Source organism: Nelumbo nucifera, chromosome 2 (assembly GCF_055504915.1).
Source record: "Nelumbo nucifera cultivar China Antique chromosome 2, China Antique-T2T, whole genome shotgun sequence".
Taxonomy (NCBI): domain Eukaryota; kingdom Viridiplantae; phylum Streptophyta; class Magnoliopsida; order Proteales; family Nelumbonaceae; genus Nelumbo; species Nelumbo nucifera.
In genome coordinates, this window is record NC_142650.1 from 41,317,229 (window position 1) to 41,334,085 (window position 16,857).

Below are 16,857 nucleotides of genomic sequence, written 5' to 3' on the forward strand. Positions count from 1 at the left end.
GAACATCCACCTGGGAAGAGGAAAGAAGATGATAAGTCTTTTGTGTCATAGTCTGTGAGTTAGATTATACTTTGGCATAATCGATTGGGGCATCTTTCTTTTGGATCTTTAAGGAGTCTTTTTCCTAATTTGTTTGAGTCAATCCAAGTGTCTAGTCTGAAGTGTGAGTGCTGTGAGTTGGCAAAGGATTGTAGATCAACTTATTCACAAAGTAATAAAAGAAGTTATGCTCTTTTTGAAATTGTGCATACTGATGTTTGGGGGCCTTATCATATTCTTGCTATGGGTGGGTACAAATACTTTCTATTGTTTGTTGATGACCACTCTCGTTTTTCATGGGTGTACCTCATGCGCTCTCGGGATGAGGTTCCCACTTTGACCTGCATTTTTCATCAAATGATCATGATTCATTTTGGGGTTAAAATAAAAAATCTCAGATCTAATAATGCCAAAGAATATTTTGCAAAACCCCTATCCTCTTATCTTCTTGAACATGGAGTGATTCATCAGAGCACTTGTCCTCATACACCACAACAGAATGGTGTAGCTGAGAGAAAAAATAGACACATCCTTGAAGTTGCAAGAAGTATAGCAGATAACCAAGGAGCTTTTGTGAAGGGGGGACAGATAATAGATCGGATTCTGATAGCAAATGAGAGCTTGGAGGAGTTTAAGAGATCCAAGAAAAAAGGGGTGATTTGTAAACTGAATTTGGAAAAGGCTTATGATTTGGTGGATTGGTCTTTTTTGATGGAGGTGATGACCCATTTTGGTTTTGGGGATAATTGGTGTAGATGGGTCTTGGGTTGTATCAGGAACTGCCATTACTCCATATTGGTAAATGGGACAGTGGTCGATTTCTTCCTAGCCTTGAGAGGGATTAGGCAAGGAGACCCCCTCTCCCTTTTTATTTACTTTGGTAGCTGAAGTTCTGGGGAGACTAATTTATAGAGCAGATTCTAGGGGCTTAATCAGAGGTTGGAGAGTTGGGAGGGAGCTTGTGCCACTCACACATTTGCAATTTGCAAATGACACCATACTCTTTTGTGAAGCAGGGGACCCTAACAGGATTAGAAATTTGAAGCTCACTATACGACTTTGAGCAAATGTCAAACCTTAAGGTGAATTTTGAGAAGAGTTGTATAGTTGGGGTAAATATGGGCGAGGGGGAGATCTCTGAGGCTGCAGACACCTTAGAATGTGCAATAGCAAATTGGCCCCTTAATTACCTCGGTTTGCCATTGGGTGATATCCCTCAGACAGGTGAGTTTTGGGTTCCGGTTGTGGAGAGGTTTGAAAAGAAATTAGTAACTTGGAAGAAAAATTATTTGTCTCTTGGAGGGAGAACCACTCTAATTAGGTCTACTTTAGCTAACCTTCCTGTTTACTTTTTGTCAATCTTCAAGATTCCGATAAAGGTGGCTAGTAGATGTTAGAATGTTAGAATGATGTCTCTTTGTATGAGTGTTCGGCTGATAAGAGTTCTTATTATCCCATACTTAAGTTTAAGTTATCTTGTAACTGGGCCTGTGTTAATGGGCATAAGCCTGCTTAATGTTTTAAGTTAACTGGGTGTCCCATCACTAATCAGGGGCATTCCAGTACTTTCTTGTATCTTGTACTACATTCAAATATAAATAATAGCATGGTCGACTGGCTAGAACAGTTCGACATTTCAGCTTTCATGGTATCAGAGCATTGAGCACCTTCCTGGTTACAACCGACGCCATCTCCTCTTTCTTGCTGTCTTTTTTTTTTTTTTTTTTTTTTATTATCTGGGTTGCTGCTGTGAAACCCTAGGGTTTCAGGAGAACAACACAAGGTTCGACCTAAGGTTTCCCTTGGTTGTAGGGCGCAAGGGAGGTAAGACCCTGAAGCTGGAGTCCTACTAGTTTGTAGTAGTTAGCAGCTATTCGGCTGCTAAGAAGAGGTCTGTATAGGACAGACCTAGTTGAGGACTGATTTCAGCAGTCCTAGTGTTGTCCGTAAGGAGGGGAACTCCCTTTACAGTTGCAGTACTCGAAGTTCAAGTGGAGTCTGCATAGCACAGGTCGGTTACCAGCCCAGAACACCTTTTGCTGCTGTAACTGAACAACTTTCAGAACTGTAACAGTCTCGGCAAGTCTGAAACTGTGTTGCGAGCTGTCAGGGCCTGCTGAGATTACTTCGGCCAATCAGAACCTGCATCTGAACTGGTTCAGAACTTTCAGAACTGCTTCAGAACTGCTTCAGAACTACTTCAGCTAGTCTTAAATTAGTGCCATCCACACAGAGGCTCCAGTCAAGATGTCTTCAATATCTGGAGATGTTTCTTCTAGGGATAACAGACCTGCGGCAAGGTCTTCAAATCTGGAAAACCCTAATCTGCACAGCCTGCAGATTAGTGTACTACTGGACGAATACAACTTCAGGGAGTGGTCCGTTTCTGCAATGCTGTTTATTACTTCCCGTGACCTCACAGGCTACCTAGATGGGAGCAAGAAGGAACCTGATGTTGGCAGTGCAGATTATGCTGTGTGGCGCAAGGAGAATGCCACAATTATGTCCTAGCTGCTTGCCTCTATGACTCCTCGGGTTGCCAGGACTGTTCATCACTTTCCTACAGCAGCCAAGATTTGGGAAAAGGTGTCTAAGACCTATGGACAGAAGAAAAACAATGCTAGAATCTACAGATTGAATCAAGACATTGCTGCCCTAAGGCAAGGTGATATGACAGTTGCAACATACTTTGCAACTCTGGAAGGTCTTTGGGAAGAACATGACCATCACTTGATATTAGATTGGGAAAATGCTAGGGACAAGGAGAGACATGATAAACAAATTGAAGAGAGCAGAGCCTTTAAGTTTCTGGCTGGCCTAGACCTAGCATATGAGGGTATAAGGTCACAAATTCTAGGGAGAGATGAATTACCGGAGCTTCACCATATCTATTACCTGGTGAGGAATGAAGAAGTCAGGAGAAGAGAGATGCAAGTTGACTCCCAGACATAGTCAACTGGACTATCTGGAGAACATTCAGCCCTAGTCTCCACTAAGGGAAATAGATATTCAGACAAGAAGTCCCTCAAGTGTACCCATTGTGGTGGTGAGAAACATACAAAGGAGAAATGTTGGGTCTTGTATCCTCATCTGAAGCCAGCTGCTTTGAGAAAGGAAAAAAGGCAACATAAGGGTCACACAGCAAGTGGGAATCTTGCCATCAACAACAGTGGTGACAACTCACAGAGTACTCCGACAGTGTCCTCTTCCTCCACAGGGCAGACTGCCGACTCCTCTGGACCAAGTACTTTGGGCTTCATAGCTAGTGAGGTAGAGGTTCTTAGCTAGGCATTAGCCCGTCTGAAGAACAATCCTTTAGCTTCCACCTCTCTTGCCAAATCAGGTACAACCTCTGCATTTAGTGCGACTAGTTCCATTAATTCTACCTCTTGGGTGATTGATTCCGGAGCCACTGACCATATGACACATATGTCCTCCTTATTCTCTTCATATCATTTGTTGTCTGGCCAGGATAAGACGAGAGTGGCTGATGGGTCTCTCTCCACCATCTCTGGAAAGGGGGTGGTTGACCTTAGCAAGGATCTCTCACTCAAATCAGTCCTACATGTTCCTAGTCTTACCTCAAATCTGTTGTCTGTTTCAAAGCTTACAAAAAATTTGAACTGCAGTATAACTTTTTTTCCCTCTCATTGTGTTTTCCAGGACAGATTGACGAGGAGAACGATTGGGAGTGGTCATGAGTATGGGGGCCTCTACTATTTTGATGCAGACATTAGCTCAGCCCTACAAGCTTCTGCTACTCCTAGTCCGAAAAGTGTGGAGTCAATAGCTAGGTTGCACCTGTGGCATGCTAGGCTAGGTCATGTGTCTTTCTCGTCTTTAGCAATGTTGTTTCCAGAATTATGTAAGGGAATTCCAAGTCAAAGTTTAATTTGTGATGTGTGTCAAATGTCAAAACAATGTCGAACAATGTATCCAATTTCTAGTAATGAAATTCGAGCTCCTTTTGATTTGGTTCATTCTGATGTTTGGGGACCTTCACCCATTGTTTCCATTGATGGCTTCCGTTACTTTATCAGTTTTATTGACCATTATTCTCGGTGTACTTGGATTTATCTGTTAAAAGGATGTGATGAAGTTCCACGGGTAACCATGATTTTTTGCAAGATGATTGAAACACAATTTGAGAAGAAGATTAAGCAATTTCGGTAGGACAATGCAGTTGAGTACTTTGAAAGATCCCTGAATTCATTCATGGAAGATGCAGGCATGTTACACCAATCATCATGTGCTTACACCCCTCAACAAAATGGGGTTGCTGAGCGCAAGAACAGGCACCTATTGGAGACAGCTCGAGCCCTACCCAGCACAAAGTGCCCAAGCAATATTGGACTCAAGCTATACTCACTGCATCATACCTGATAAATCGGATGCCATCTAAGGTATTGGGTATGAAGACTCCTTTCTCTGTTTTGTGTCCCACTCTTCCAGAATTTCCTCTTCCTCTACGGGTTTTTGGCTGCACATGCTTCATACATGTGAAGGATCCAAAGAAAACCAAGCTGGATCCCAAGGCTACGAAGGGAATATTTTTGGGGTACTCTCCTACACAAAAGGGGTATAAGTGTTATGATCCTGTCTCCAAGAAAAAATATGTCACCAGAGATGTAGTCTTTTTTGAGTCTCAACCCTATTTCCAGTCTTCTCAGAATCCTCTTCAGGGGGAGACTTGTGGGTTGAAAGAGGATTCTCATTCTCCCTTCTTTTTTGTTCCCCTTTCATCACCTTCCACTACTCCTAGCTGTGACATTCTGGGTCAACCTAGTGAGGCTTCCACTGTGTTGGTTACTTCTCTTGATACAACAAATGCTTCTGAAGGTTCCAATAGGCAAGAGAAAGAGATACTTACATACAACAGAAGGAAGAAGGGCCCTCAATCTCATGATTGCAACCAGTTGAACTCAGATCAATCTGTCTCTGCAATCCAAGGTAATTTTGACTCACTCACTTCGGATTTGGATCTTCCTATTGCTCTCCGTAAGCCTGTTCGTTCTTGTACCACCTGGCATCCCATAGCTGATTATGTTTCTTACTCACACTTATCTCCTGCCTATCACTCCTTTGTGTCTGCTCTTTCCTCTGTATGTGTCCCTTCACTCTGAGGCGGCATCTGATTCAAGGTGGAAAGAAGCCATGAATGAAGAGATGAAAGCCCTAATGAAAGCAAGAACGTGGGAATTGGTGGACCTGCCAAAGGGGAAAGGCACTGTTGGGTGCAAGTGGGTATTCACAATAAAGCATAGGGAAGATGGGTCAATTGAGAGGTACAAGGCCAGACTTGTGGCAAAGGGATTTACACAAAAAGAAGGAATTGACTACAAGGAAACCTTTGCTCCAGTAGCAAAGCTCAACACAATCAGGGTCTTACTGTCACTAGCAGCAAATTTCTCTTGGGAACTCCATCAGCTGGATGTGAAGAATGCCTTCCTAAATGGTGATCTTCATGAAGAGGTATTCATGGAATCTCCTCCTGGCTATGATGTTGGAAAGAAGGTGTGCAAACCAAGGAAAGCATTATATGGTTTGAAGCAGTCTCCCCGGGCATGGTTTGAGAGACTTTGTATGGCCATGAAGAAAGTGGGGTACACTTAGAGCAGTGCAGATCATACATTGTTTACAAGGGGACAGGATGACAAACTTACGACTCTCATTGTTTATGTGGATGATATGGTGATTACTGGAAATGATGTGGAAGAGATGAAGAGGCTGAAGGAGTTCTTAGCTTCAGAATTTGAGATCAAAGACCTGGGAAATCTGAGATATTTTCTTGGAATTGATGTTGCTAGATCAAGAGAAGGAATCTACATATGTCAGTGGAAATATGTGCTAGATCTCCTAGAGGAAACATGCATGATGGGGTGCAGGCCAGCAGACACTCCAATAGAACCGAACCATGGGCTACAAGAATCAATGGGTGAGGAATACTGTGATAAAGAGAGGTACCCAAAATTGGTAGGAAAACTGATATACTTATCCCTTACTCGGCCAGACATTGCCTATGCAGTGCATGTTGTTAGTCAATTCATGCACTCACCAAAGACCCCTCATATGAGAGCAGTGGAAAGAATTCTCAGATACTTGAAGACTTGCCCAGGGAAAGGAATTCTATTCAGGAAAAACAACAGATTTGAAATTGAAGCCTACACTGATGTTGATTGGGCTGGGTCTGTTGGAGACAGAAAATCAACCTCAGGTTACTGTACATTCTTGGGCTGCTATCAACATTGTCAACAACCCCGTGCAGCATGACAGGACAAAACATATTGAAATTGATCGACACTTTGTCAGAGAGAGAATTGTTTCAAGAGAACTCTGTGTGCCTTATACTCCATCAGAGGTGCAAATTGCAGATGTATTGACTAAAGGACTGGCAACAACAAAGTTCAGGGACATATTTGGCAAGCTAAACATGATTGATATCCATGCTTAGCTTGAGGGGGAGTGTTAGAATGATGTCTCTTTGTATGAGTGTTCGGCTGATAAGAGTTCTTATTAGCCCATACTTAAGTTTAAGTTATCCTGTAACTGGGCCTGTGTTAATGGGCCTAAGCCTGCTTAATGTTTTAAGTTAACTGGGTGTCCCATCACTAATCAGGGGCATTCCAGTACTTTCTTGTATCTTGTACTACATTCAAATATAAATAATAGCATGGTCGACTGGCTAGAACAGTTCGACATTCCAACATCTCTTCTTCTTCTCCTCTTTCCTTATACTTCGACTGCAGTGGTTCAGCTTTCAGTAGATTAGAAAAACTAATGAGAGACTTTCTCTGGGAGCCGGGGGAGGAGAAGAAGGACCATAGGGTGGGGTGGGAGATGGTTTGTAGGAGTAAGAGGGAGGGAGGTTTGGGTATCGGGAACATAAGGAATAGGAACTTGGATCTTCTGGGGAAATGGCTTTGGAGGTTCTCATTGGAGAAGGACAAACTTTAGGTGAAGATAGTGGGAAGTATTCATGGGGTTGCAACAAATGGATGGGACTCTGGGATTCTGGCAAGGAGTACAAGAGCATCTCCTTGGAAAGCTATTCAAGCTATTCTACCTTTGTTTTCTCCATGGATAAGGTATGACTTGTACTCAGGCAATCTCATTAATTTTTGGGAACATGTTTGGATTGGGGACTCCACCCTAAAAGACCAATTCCCAAGCCTTTTTTCCCTTTGCACTTTTAAAAATGAACCGGTGTCTTCATTCATTGTTCCTTCTAATTCTATTTCTGGGGTCGGTTGGAACTTGGCCCTGCGAAGAGATATTAGGGACACAGAGCTTGATGGTATCTCATCACTGTTATCCATTCTTGAAGGGGTGTTCCTAGAGCCAACAAAGGCAGATAGTAGAATTTGGACTCTCACCCCCTCTGGTTCTTTCACTTGTGCCTCTTTCTTTAGTGCTGTTACACATTTTTCTTCTTCTGGTTTGTCTTTCCCTGTTAAAGTGGTGTGGTGTCATCCTATACCTCCTAAGGTTGGGAGCTTCTGTTGGGAAGCCTTTTTGGGAAGAGTTAACACAGCAGATTTTCTTCAAAGAAAAAGACCCAATAGTTGTTTTTGTCCTCACTGGTGTGTCCTCTGTAAAGCTGATGGTGAGTCTGGATCACTTACTAATTTCCTGTTGGTTCACTAACATCATTTGGCAGTGGTGTACTTCTTTGTTTGGGTGCAAGTGGACCCCCTCTTCAAATGTGCAAAGACTATTCACATTTATGCCGTTTTGGCCAACAAAAAGGGCCAAGTTTATGTGAAGGTGTATGAGGGCTGCAGTCTGTTGGACTATTTGGGAGGAGAGAAATTCACGAATATTTACAGATAACGAGAGAAGTTTGGAAGCAATGCTGGAGGTCATCCACATTAGGGTTATACACTGGCTGAAAAGCTTGGCTCTGTTCGTAGAATTCTCAGTTGATGAGCTGCAAAGAAAGTGGAAGGAGATAGCAGAACTTTCTCCAATGAGGAAGGCCTCAAATGTTTGTTGGATCCCTCCACCCCATGACTTTGTTAAACTGAACTTTGATGGCAGCAGCTTGGGCAATCCAGGGCTATCCAGAATAGGAGGGGTAATAAGAGATGAACAAGGGAATCTGTTAGCTATGTATTTTGGACCAATTGAGGTGGGAGATTCTTTGAGAGCTAAGATTCTTGCAGCTCTTGAAGGGGTACAAAGAATCAAGGATATGCATACTAACAAGCTGATCATAGAAGGAGATTCTGAAGTGGTGGTAAACTGACTAAAAGAGGATAGTCTTAGACTTTGGAATTATAGTAATGAAAAGAGGAAATTCAAGTGGCTGACTAAGGACATGGAAATCCAATACAAATGGGTAAAAAGAAGTGCGAACTCTTTGGCAGATGGTCTAGCTAGACAAGGGGTGAACAAACATTCTATTTTTTGGGCTGTCTTGTAATTTTTGTTCTTTTGATGTTTAATGGTTGTTCTTGGGAGCTAAGATTGTTTAGCCCCCTTGGCCTGTAATTTTTTCATATTTTTAATATTAATTCAATCCATAGTTATTGATAAAAAAAAGTTGCAAGAAGTATCATGCTGAATACTAATGTTCCTATTTCGTTTCTGGGGGATGCCATTCTTATTGCTGTTTGTCTGATTAACAGGATTCCTTCACGGGTCTGGGACATGAAAGCTCCTTTTAACTTGTTGTATCCTGATAAGGAGCAGTTCTCCGTTCTTCCAGAAACCTTTGGTTGCACTTGTTTTGTCCAAATCCTTGGGCCTACTCGTTCAAAATTTGATCCTAAGGCTGCCAAATGTATTTTCCTAGGGTATGCACAAAATCAAAAGGGCTATTGTTGCTATGACCCTGTCTCGAGAACCAGATTTGTATCCATGGATGTCACCTTCTTTGAAGATGTTCCTTATTACCCTAGGGTTCCACCTTAAGGGGAGAGTGGTGAGAAGGGTGTGTTTGCTCGAAATGTTCCTTTGCCCATTCCTACAAGTGGTGAGGAGTGTATTGAAGGGAGTTGTCAAAAGTGTAAAGAATTGAGGGTGTTTCACAAAAGATGGTGGCAGCAAGTTTGTTCTAGTAATGATCAGTTCAGGCCAGTTCCTATCTCTTCTGCGGCACCAGATTCAGGTATTGCCTCCTCCTTACCCCCTCCTACTACTGATGACATACCCACTCCTACTACTGATGACATACCCTCTTCCACTACTGTGCCTCAGCCATCCGCAAATGACCTTGACCTTCCGATTGCAGTACGTAAGGGGAAACGTCAATGTACCTCATCCTTTGCCCATAGTATCGCTCATTTCCTTTCTTATGATCACATTTCATCATCACATAAGTCCTTTTTAGCCTCCATTGCTGCCATTCCCATTCCTAGAACAATTCAAGAGGCCCTTGTTGTCCCTGAGTGGAAGGAAGCAATGAAGGATGAGATGGATGCCCTTGTAAAGAATGCTACTTGGGAACTGGTTGATCAACTAAGAGAGAAGAAGCCTGTTGGGTGTAGGTGGATATTCACAGTGAAGTATAATGCTGATGATACAGTTGAAAGATATAAAGCTAGACTGGTGGCTAAGGGATACACTTAAACTTATGGTATTGATTACTTGGAGACCTTTGCACCAGTTGCAAAAATGAATACCATCAGGGTTTTACTGTCTCTTGCTGCTAACTTCTCTTGGCCTCTGTTTCAGATGGATGTTAAAAATTTCTAAATGGTGACTTGCAGGAGGAGGTGTATATGGAGTTACCTCTTGGTTTTTATGATGTAGGGATTGGTAAGAAAGTTTGCAAGTTGAACAAAGCTTTGCATGGTCTAAAACAATCTTCAAGGGCATGGCCTGATAGATTTAGACTTGGTTTGGAAAGATTTGGCTATGTTCAATCCAAATTTGACCACGCTCTGTTCTTTAAGAAGAATCCACTTTGACTCTCCTAGCAGTGTATGTGGATGACATTGTGGTGACAGGAAGTGATATTGATGAGATTATTCTCTTAAGCAACTACTGAATCAAGAATTTGAAGTAAAGGGCCTGGGTGAGTTGAGGTATTTCCTTGGGATTGAAGTGGCAAGGTCCAAGCATGGCATTTTTGTTTCCCAAAGGAAGTATGTTCTTGATCTCTTGGAAGAGACATGAAAACTGGGAGCTAAGCTTGCTGATACTCCCATTGAGAAAAATCATAAGATTAATACAGAGGATGGTGAGCCTTTGGAAAATAAAGGTATCTATCAACGGCTTGTAGGATGACTTCTCTACCAATGTCTGACTCATCCCGACATTCCTTATGCTGCCAGTGTTGTTAGTCAGTACATGCACTCTCCCGAGACCTCACACCTCCTTGCTGTTGAGAGAATTTTAGCCTATTTGAAGAGATGTCCAGGCCGAGGTATACTTTTTAAAAATAATGGCCATATGAAGATTGAAGTATACACTGATGCAGATTGGGCATGTTGTATTGATGATAGGAGATCTACTTATGCGTATTGTGCCTTCGTTGGAGGAAATTTAGTTTCATGGAGGAGCAAGAAACAAAATGTTGTTGCTCAGTTCAATGCTGAAGCTGAATACAGGTCTATGGCTAATGGTGTTGTTGAGATATTATGGCTGAAGTCTCTCCTTGCAGAATTGGGAATTGAGTTTGAAAGACCGTTGATGCTGTATTGTGATAATCAGGCGGCCATTAACATTGCTCACAACCCAATACAGCATGAAAGAACCAAACACATTGAAGTTGACAAACATTTCATCTGAGAGAAAGTTGCCTCTCAAGAAGTGTGCCTTCCTTATGTTGCCACTAATATGCAGCTTGCCGATGTGTTCACCAAGGCCGTCAACAAAGTCAAGCTCGAGTCAGATTTAAGCAAGTTGGGAATGGTCAATATCTTTTCCCAACTTGAGGGGGAGTGTAGAGAAAATGGTTGACCAGCTTGTGGTCCCCTCCTGCTCATATGTTTTTTGTCTATAGTGCTGTTAGAAAGACTGTTAGAATCTTTTGTTCTGTTGTTTCTAGTGACAGGGGCATGCCTGTCCTTGTATACTTAATGTGAAAACCTTATATTTTAAACATCATTTGGGGCGGCAGACTAAGCTAGCCGAACCCTCACATTCTTTTCTATTCTCTCTTTCTCTTCTTCTCTTCTCTCTTCTCATCATCTTCTCTTCTCTTCCCTTTCTCCTCTTCATTTTCTGGTTTATTTTTCTTTACTAGACAGGTCTGAACGTTCTTGTTTCAGACAACTCATGTAGTCACACTTGTGAGCCTCAGATTTTACCAGTATGTAACATATTATATGATACAAGACATGGATATATAAGTATGTATTTAATATATCAATAATATATTGCAGGTCGGCTCAGGCCTGAACATCAAAACCTAAGCCCCAGCCCAGAAATTTCTGGGCTGGAAATGATCACCCCTGTAACCCATGTTCTCTGTTTTAAACAAATGAGATTACAACTGAGCCCAATAAAGTTTTGCCCTATTAACCCCTTTATTGGCTAGACCATTGGCCAACCCATTATTAGCTGATCTGTGAAGCCATTTGAAACCTACCACCCTCCCATTAGCTAGTTCGTAATTTCCCTCATTACATATCTGTATTTCCATATTCCTTCCATCTTGTTCTTCAGCCGTTCTACCATCCTTGAGTCTCCTTCCACCAATAGTTGGAAGTGCTTTGGCCATAATTCACTGGATTCTCAGTTAATAAGGGAGTCCGCCTTTCTGACATTCAAGGTGTCTTATTGATGCAAGTGGTTATAAGAAAATTTTAATCAAGTCTCAAAGAAAGAAATTGAAGAAAAAAGCCAAATGGTATAATTTCAAAATGCATTGTCAGTTGGAAAAAAAGTTACTGTTTGACCCGTGAATCCTTATTTGATTTAGCTGAAATTTGGTGGAATTAAAGTGCACTTACAGCACTCCAATATTATAGAATTTCAGCTCAATCCAACATGTGGAAGTACCCCAACTAAAGACTTTAAACTTTCAACATGTGGCCCTTCAACCCTGTGAAGAACATGGGGCTAGCTAAAACATAATTTCAGATTTGGAGAATTAAAGATATCAAAATTAAACTTTCTTATTAGATTAAAGTATGCAATACTGTTCCCAATCTTCCTCAGAGAAAGAAATTGTAGGTTTCAGGTGATATTTACCTTTTCTCTTCCAGTATTTAGTTCATCTTACTTCTTCTTACCAATCTTCCTCAACTTTTCTCTCTCACTGCATTGATGCTTCTTACTATACATTGTATATGCTCACTAATGTTGAAATATGCAGGCTCTAAAAGAAGCATTCACCGAAGTTCGGCTTTTTTCCAGATTGGGAGATCTCTTACTAAAGAAGAAATTACTAAACAATGGAGATACACCAGAGATCCATTCTCAAAAGGCAAGCTTTAATCTTTGTTATTATTCTTGTTGTTGTTTTCATGTCTGTGGATGCATGTCTTTATTTGATTGGGTTTCTTATTGTTCATTCTGTACTTTTAGGCTTTGAACCATGAACAGATTATAGTTATGCTTGTACATACCCTTGTTATCAGTTGTTGTGGGCTTTATTTGAAGTGCAACATAATGTGATGACGTTATTATCTTGTTGTTTGGGTGCCTATGCATCCACGAGTGTGCTTTTTGATCTGGAGATACATGCACAGAGTTGTGAGTCAATGTGACTCTATGTCCATAACTTGCTGCACTTGAACCTTTCTTCAGTATAATGCTATGGCTTAATACTGCAGTGCAGTCTGGGACCCCCACTACTGAAGTGGACATGGAATTTCTTATCACTTTTAGACTGTAGGGTGAACTCATTTTCATGATTGCATTGCCACAGATAGGCCTTGGACTGTGAAGCTCTTTCCATTTTAACTGAGCTGGTTATGTTTGTAGTTGGGTTATGTCTCTTTAGATGAAAGGATTTTATGGTCTTCTCTATGACTTCATAATGACATCTTGCTTGCTGCTATATCTGCAAAGCATCAGAATTACAATATGCTGCTTTGTTTTCATTAGATTTATTTGAATTTGATCTGTTTAATTGATATCCAGGTTGATAAGTTGAAAATCTTGTCAGAATCTCTTGCCAACTCCACCTTGAAAGCTGAAAAGCGTATTTCAGATCACAGGTTAGAAATAGTATTATTTTATAACTAATTGATTATGTTTCCACCTTTAGATGGCCTTCATTTGCTGGTGTGAGGAGAAAGATCTTCCATGCTAGTACACTACCCACATGCTGGGATTTGCTTGGTACCCCACATGTATGGCTGAGATTTCCAGTGTGTATTCAACCAGGGAAAGTTTACCTATTTTTGAGGATCAGTTATGTAGTACTTTGTTAAAATATATTTATAGGGTGTATTGGAATGCTTTACTATTACATCATTGTCATTACAAGAATAGACAAAAAGTACAAAAGAAAATGGAAGATTTATGATTCACAATCTCATTCTAGTTTCTATCAAAGTCTATCAACTTGTGCCCTAAAAAATAATTCAAGATAGAGCCCTATCCATAACGTGCAATCATCTTTGACATTCTTTAGGAGTGGTCTTAGTTTGTATTGAGAAGTTTTTCCTTTTTGTTCTTCCGAAATAGAGAAACTGCAAATTCAGTGACCTTCCATAGGATTTTTCCTGTAGTCCCATAAAAGGATTAATAGCCATTTGACACTATAAAAAGTTCCATAGGATTTTTCCTGTAGTCCCATAGGACTTTTCCTAATCCATCCTGAAGATGGAGAGGAAAAAACCCCTAACAGCCATTTGACACTATAAAAAGTTCTTACTATCATTCTCTTGCAGATTACATACTTGCAGCAAGCTTGAATTACTACTTTAGCTTGTAAAGCCCTCTGCCCTTAGATGAATAGGGAACTGTAGGATTTTTTTTTTCTTTTTTTGAGAAAGGTGAAGTATAATGTATTAACTAAAAGGAAAGTATACAAGTATGCTCCTCTGTACAAAGTTTCTATACAGTAGCATTCCTTTAAGGACCTGTTAAAAATGTATGTTCAAAAAAGAGGAAACTGTAGGCTTTATCTATGATCGCATGCAACACCATTTGCTACCTAACCATCTTTGTAGTAAAGATCTAGATAGCCAACTGTGCAATTTTCTCTCTGAGTTGGAGAACTTGCAACAACCCACAATCGTTGCTTTCTGAATTGTTCCCTTGTCAATCAATAATGAATCAAAGCGGTCTATTAGAAAATGGAAAAACTTTGGCTGTTGGGGCCCAACAGCATAGGCTGTTGAAAGCGATTTTGAGAATGCCACGTTACCATGAAAGTGGGTATAGTAGTAACAGCATAGGCTGTTGAAAGCGATTTTGAGAATGCCACGTTACCATGAAAGTGGGTATATTAGTAATTGCCCCCTATTTTATTTTGACCAAAAACAAAGACATGGGCATGAATAGGTGAACCCTCTCAGCCTAAAAACACTCTCAACAGCCTAGGCTGTTGGCCCCCAACATCCAAATTTATCCCATTAGAAAAGTAAAAAGACAATAAGTGCAATAAGATCAGAGCTGCCCAGAACAGGAGTAGCAGAAACAGGCTACCCAACCGGCTATGCAGCTATTCCAACACACCCAGTAAGCTAATATAGCAGGGCTAGGCCCTAGTACAACTCAGACATCTATGTCCACCAATAAAAATGTACACTATCTCATTGACTTATATTTGGACCTAGTAGAACCAGATATTCACTCTAGTAGTGAAAGGGATAGCATCTCTGATGAAGTGCTGGAGCAACCTAGGACCTTTCTGCTCCATCTGAAATCCACTCTATTACCAGTTTATTACATGGGAGTTTGCCTTTCCATCCACCCTTGAATAGCCTTGGAATACACAAAAACAATCCACTGAGTAGAGATAACATTATCTCTGGAGCTTGAGTTCACATTCACTTGGATAGAGAGAACTGCCAACAATTTGGCAGATTCAATGGAAAAACAAGGGGCAAGTAGGACACTCTTGTTTTGTGGAAAGGAACCACAGTGATGTAAAACCATAGGGATTGGCTATTTGTAGACCAAATTGATGGTATACTGCATTGTAGATAATCTTCTCATAATCAAAAAGGCCTGCTGGTTAAAAAAATGAAAAAGAAAAGTAGAGGTAACATTTCTACCCAAGCCTAGAAGTACACAAAAAGTGAATAACCTCCAAACAAAGAATCCCTTTTTGTGGTGATATTTTTTTTATCAATTATTTTTGGTGATATGTGGCCATACAATGGAAAAGCAGGAGAGAAAAAATAGTGGAATAAAGAGCTCTAAAGAAAGACAAATTCGAAAAATGATCATGAGATAGCATCAAAATGGGGATTGTCTCTCAAGAAATTTGATTGTATTATTCATTATGAGTGATAAAGTGGGTTAATAGCAGGTGCTAACATGTCAAAAGGGGTGCTTGGCACAAATTCAAATTGTGTATCTCATTATTTTATCACAATTTAATAAATCACTATTCCTTACATTTCAAAAACAAATGACCATGAAATACAATCAGTGTTGCATGGACACCCAACCTTTGTAATATATCCCCTTGCTGATGAAAAAAATATTGAGAAGCATCTAATTAAATCTTCCAATTTCTCTGACCAACCTATTCCTTGATTCTCAAAAAGAACGGTAATTCATCAGTGAACTCTAAATGGGATACTGCCTATGTAAAGGGAGGTATAAGAATGCATTTTATTGTTAACCAAACTTGAGACCGAATTGTTTCCACCTATGGATAGAGGTGAAAGGTGGTGTAAAAAGTGCAGCAAGGGAGATTCTCAGTAAAAATGATATCATGATATGATCATCAGAATTTAGGTAGAGAATTTTAATATCAAAGGAATTTGGCTGGATCCTATTCCTCAAAGACTGGATGCTTTTGCATGTCTGGTGGTGTTGGCTTTGAGGAAAGATGGTGTGTCTAGACTGAAGGGTGTTTGAAAACTTGTGATTACTTGGTTTTGGTGAATGGCGTGGTAAGGGATGCTTTTCTAGCTACTAAGGGTTTTAGACAAGGGGACCCTCTTGCCCCGTTCCTCTTTACCCCAATAGTGGATGTGTTTAGTAGACTTTTCTTGAGGGCAGATATGTTGGACTTATTTAGAGGTTGAAGAGTAGGCAATGAATAATACTGTAAACACACTTGCAGTTTGCAGATGATACAATCATTTTCTGTGAGGGTAGGGATCCTAGGAAGGCAAGGTAGTTAAAGAAGGTAATAAAGTTGTTTGAATATATTTTTAAGTTGAAAATTGACTTTGAGAAGAGTTGCGTGTCAGGGGTAAATTTGGAGCAGGAGTTGACTGTAGTAGAGTTTGTAGGCTGTTCTATTGCTTGTTGGCCAATGAGATACCTAGGATTGCCTCTGGGAGATGATCTGAAGGAAAGCAGGTTCTGGAATCCAATAGTAGAGAGTTGTACTAAGAGATTGGCACCTTGGAAGATAAATTATATTTCTCTTGGAGGCAAAACTACACCACCTTATCAAACTTGCTAGTTTATTACATGTTGATCTTTAGGATGCCATGGTCCATGAAGGGAAGTGCAAAAATTAGAAAAACTGATGATGGATTCTTATGGGAGTTTGGGGAAGGAAGGATCACTTGATCAATTGGGATTTAGTGTGTAAGAGCAAAGAACACTGCAAGGTTTAAAATATCGATGTTGGTGGAAATGTTAGTCATCCAAATATAGGAAACATGTCAGAAATGCCAAAATGCTGTAAAAATTATAGACATGGTAGAAATATTGTAAAATATGCAAAAATATAGAATGATATTTATAAAATGATAAAAGAAGTATAGGCCCACCTTTTTAAATTAT

General features: G+C 40.5%; 1 protein-coding gene across 5 annotated transcripts in view; it reads left to right on the plus strand.

Moving 5' to 3' along the window:
* Positions 1 to 16,857, plus strand: part of LOC104599246 (uncharacterized) — a 73,211-nt gene that overhangs the window by 19,929 nt on the left and 36,425 nt on the right. For all 5 annotated transcript variants that reach the window (XM_010261707.3, XM_010261708.3, XM_010261705.3 and 2 more), the window contains 2 exons: positions 12,305 to 12,415; positions 13,075 to 13,151. In XM_010261707.3, coding sequence (XP_010260009.1) covers positions 12,305 to 12,415; positions 13,075 to 13,151 — 188 coding nt within the window. The remainder of the gene's footprint in view (positions 1 to 12,304; positions 12,416 to 13,074; positions 13,152 to 16,857) is intronic.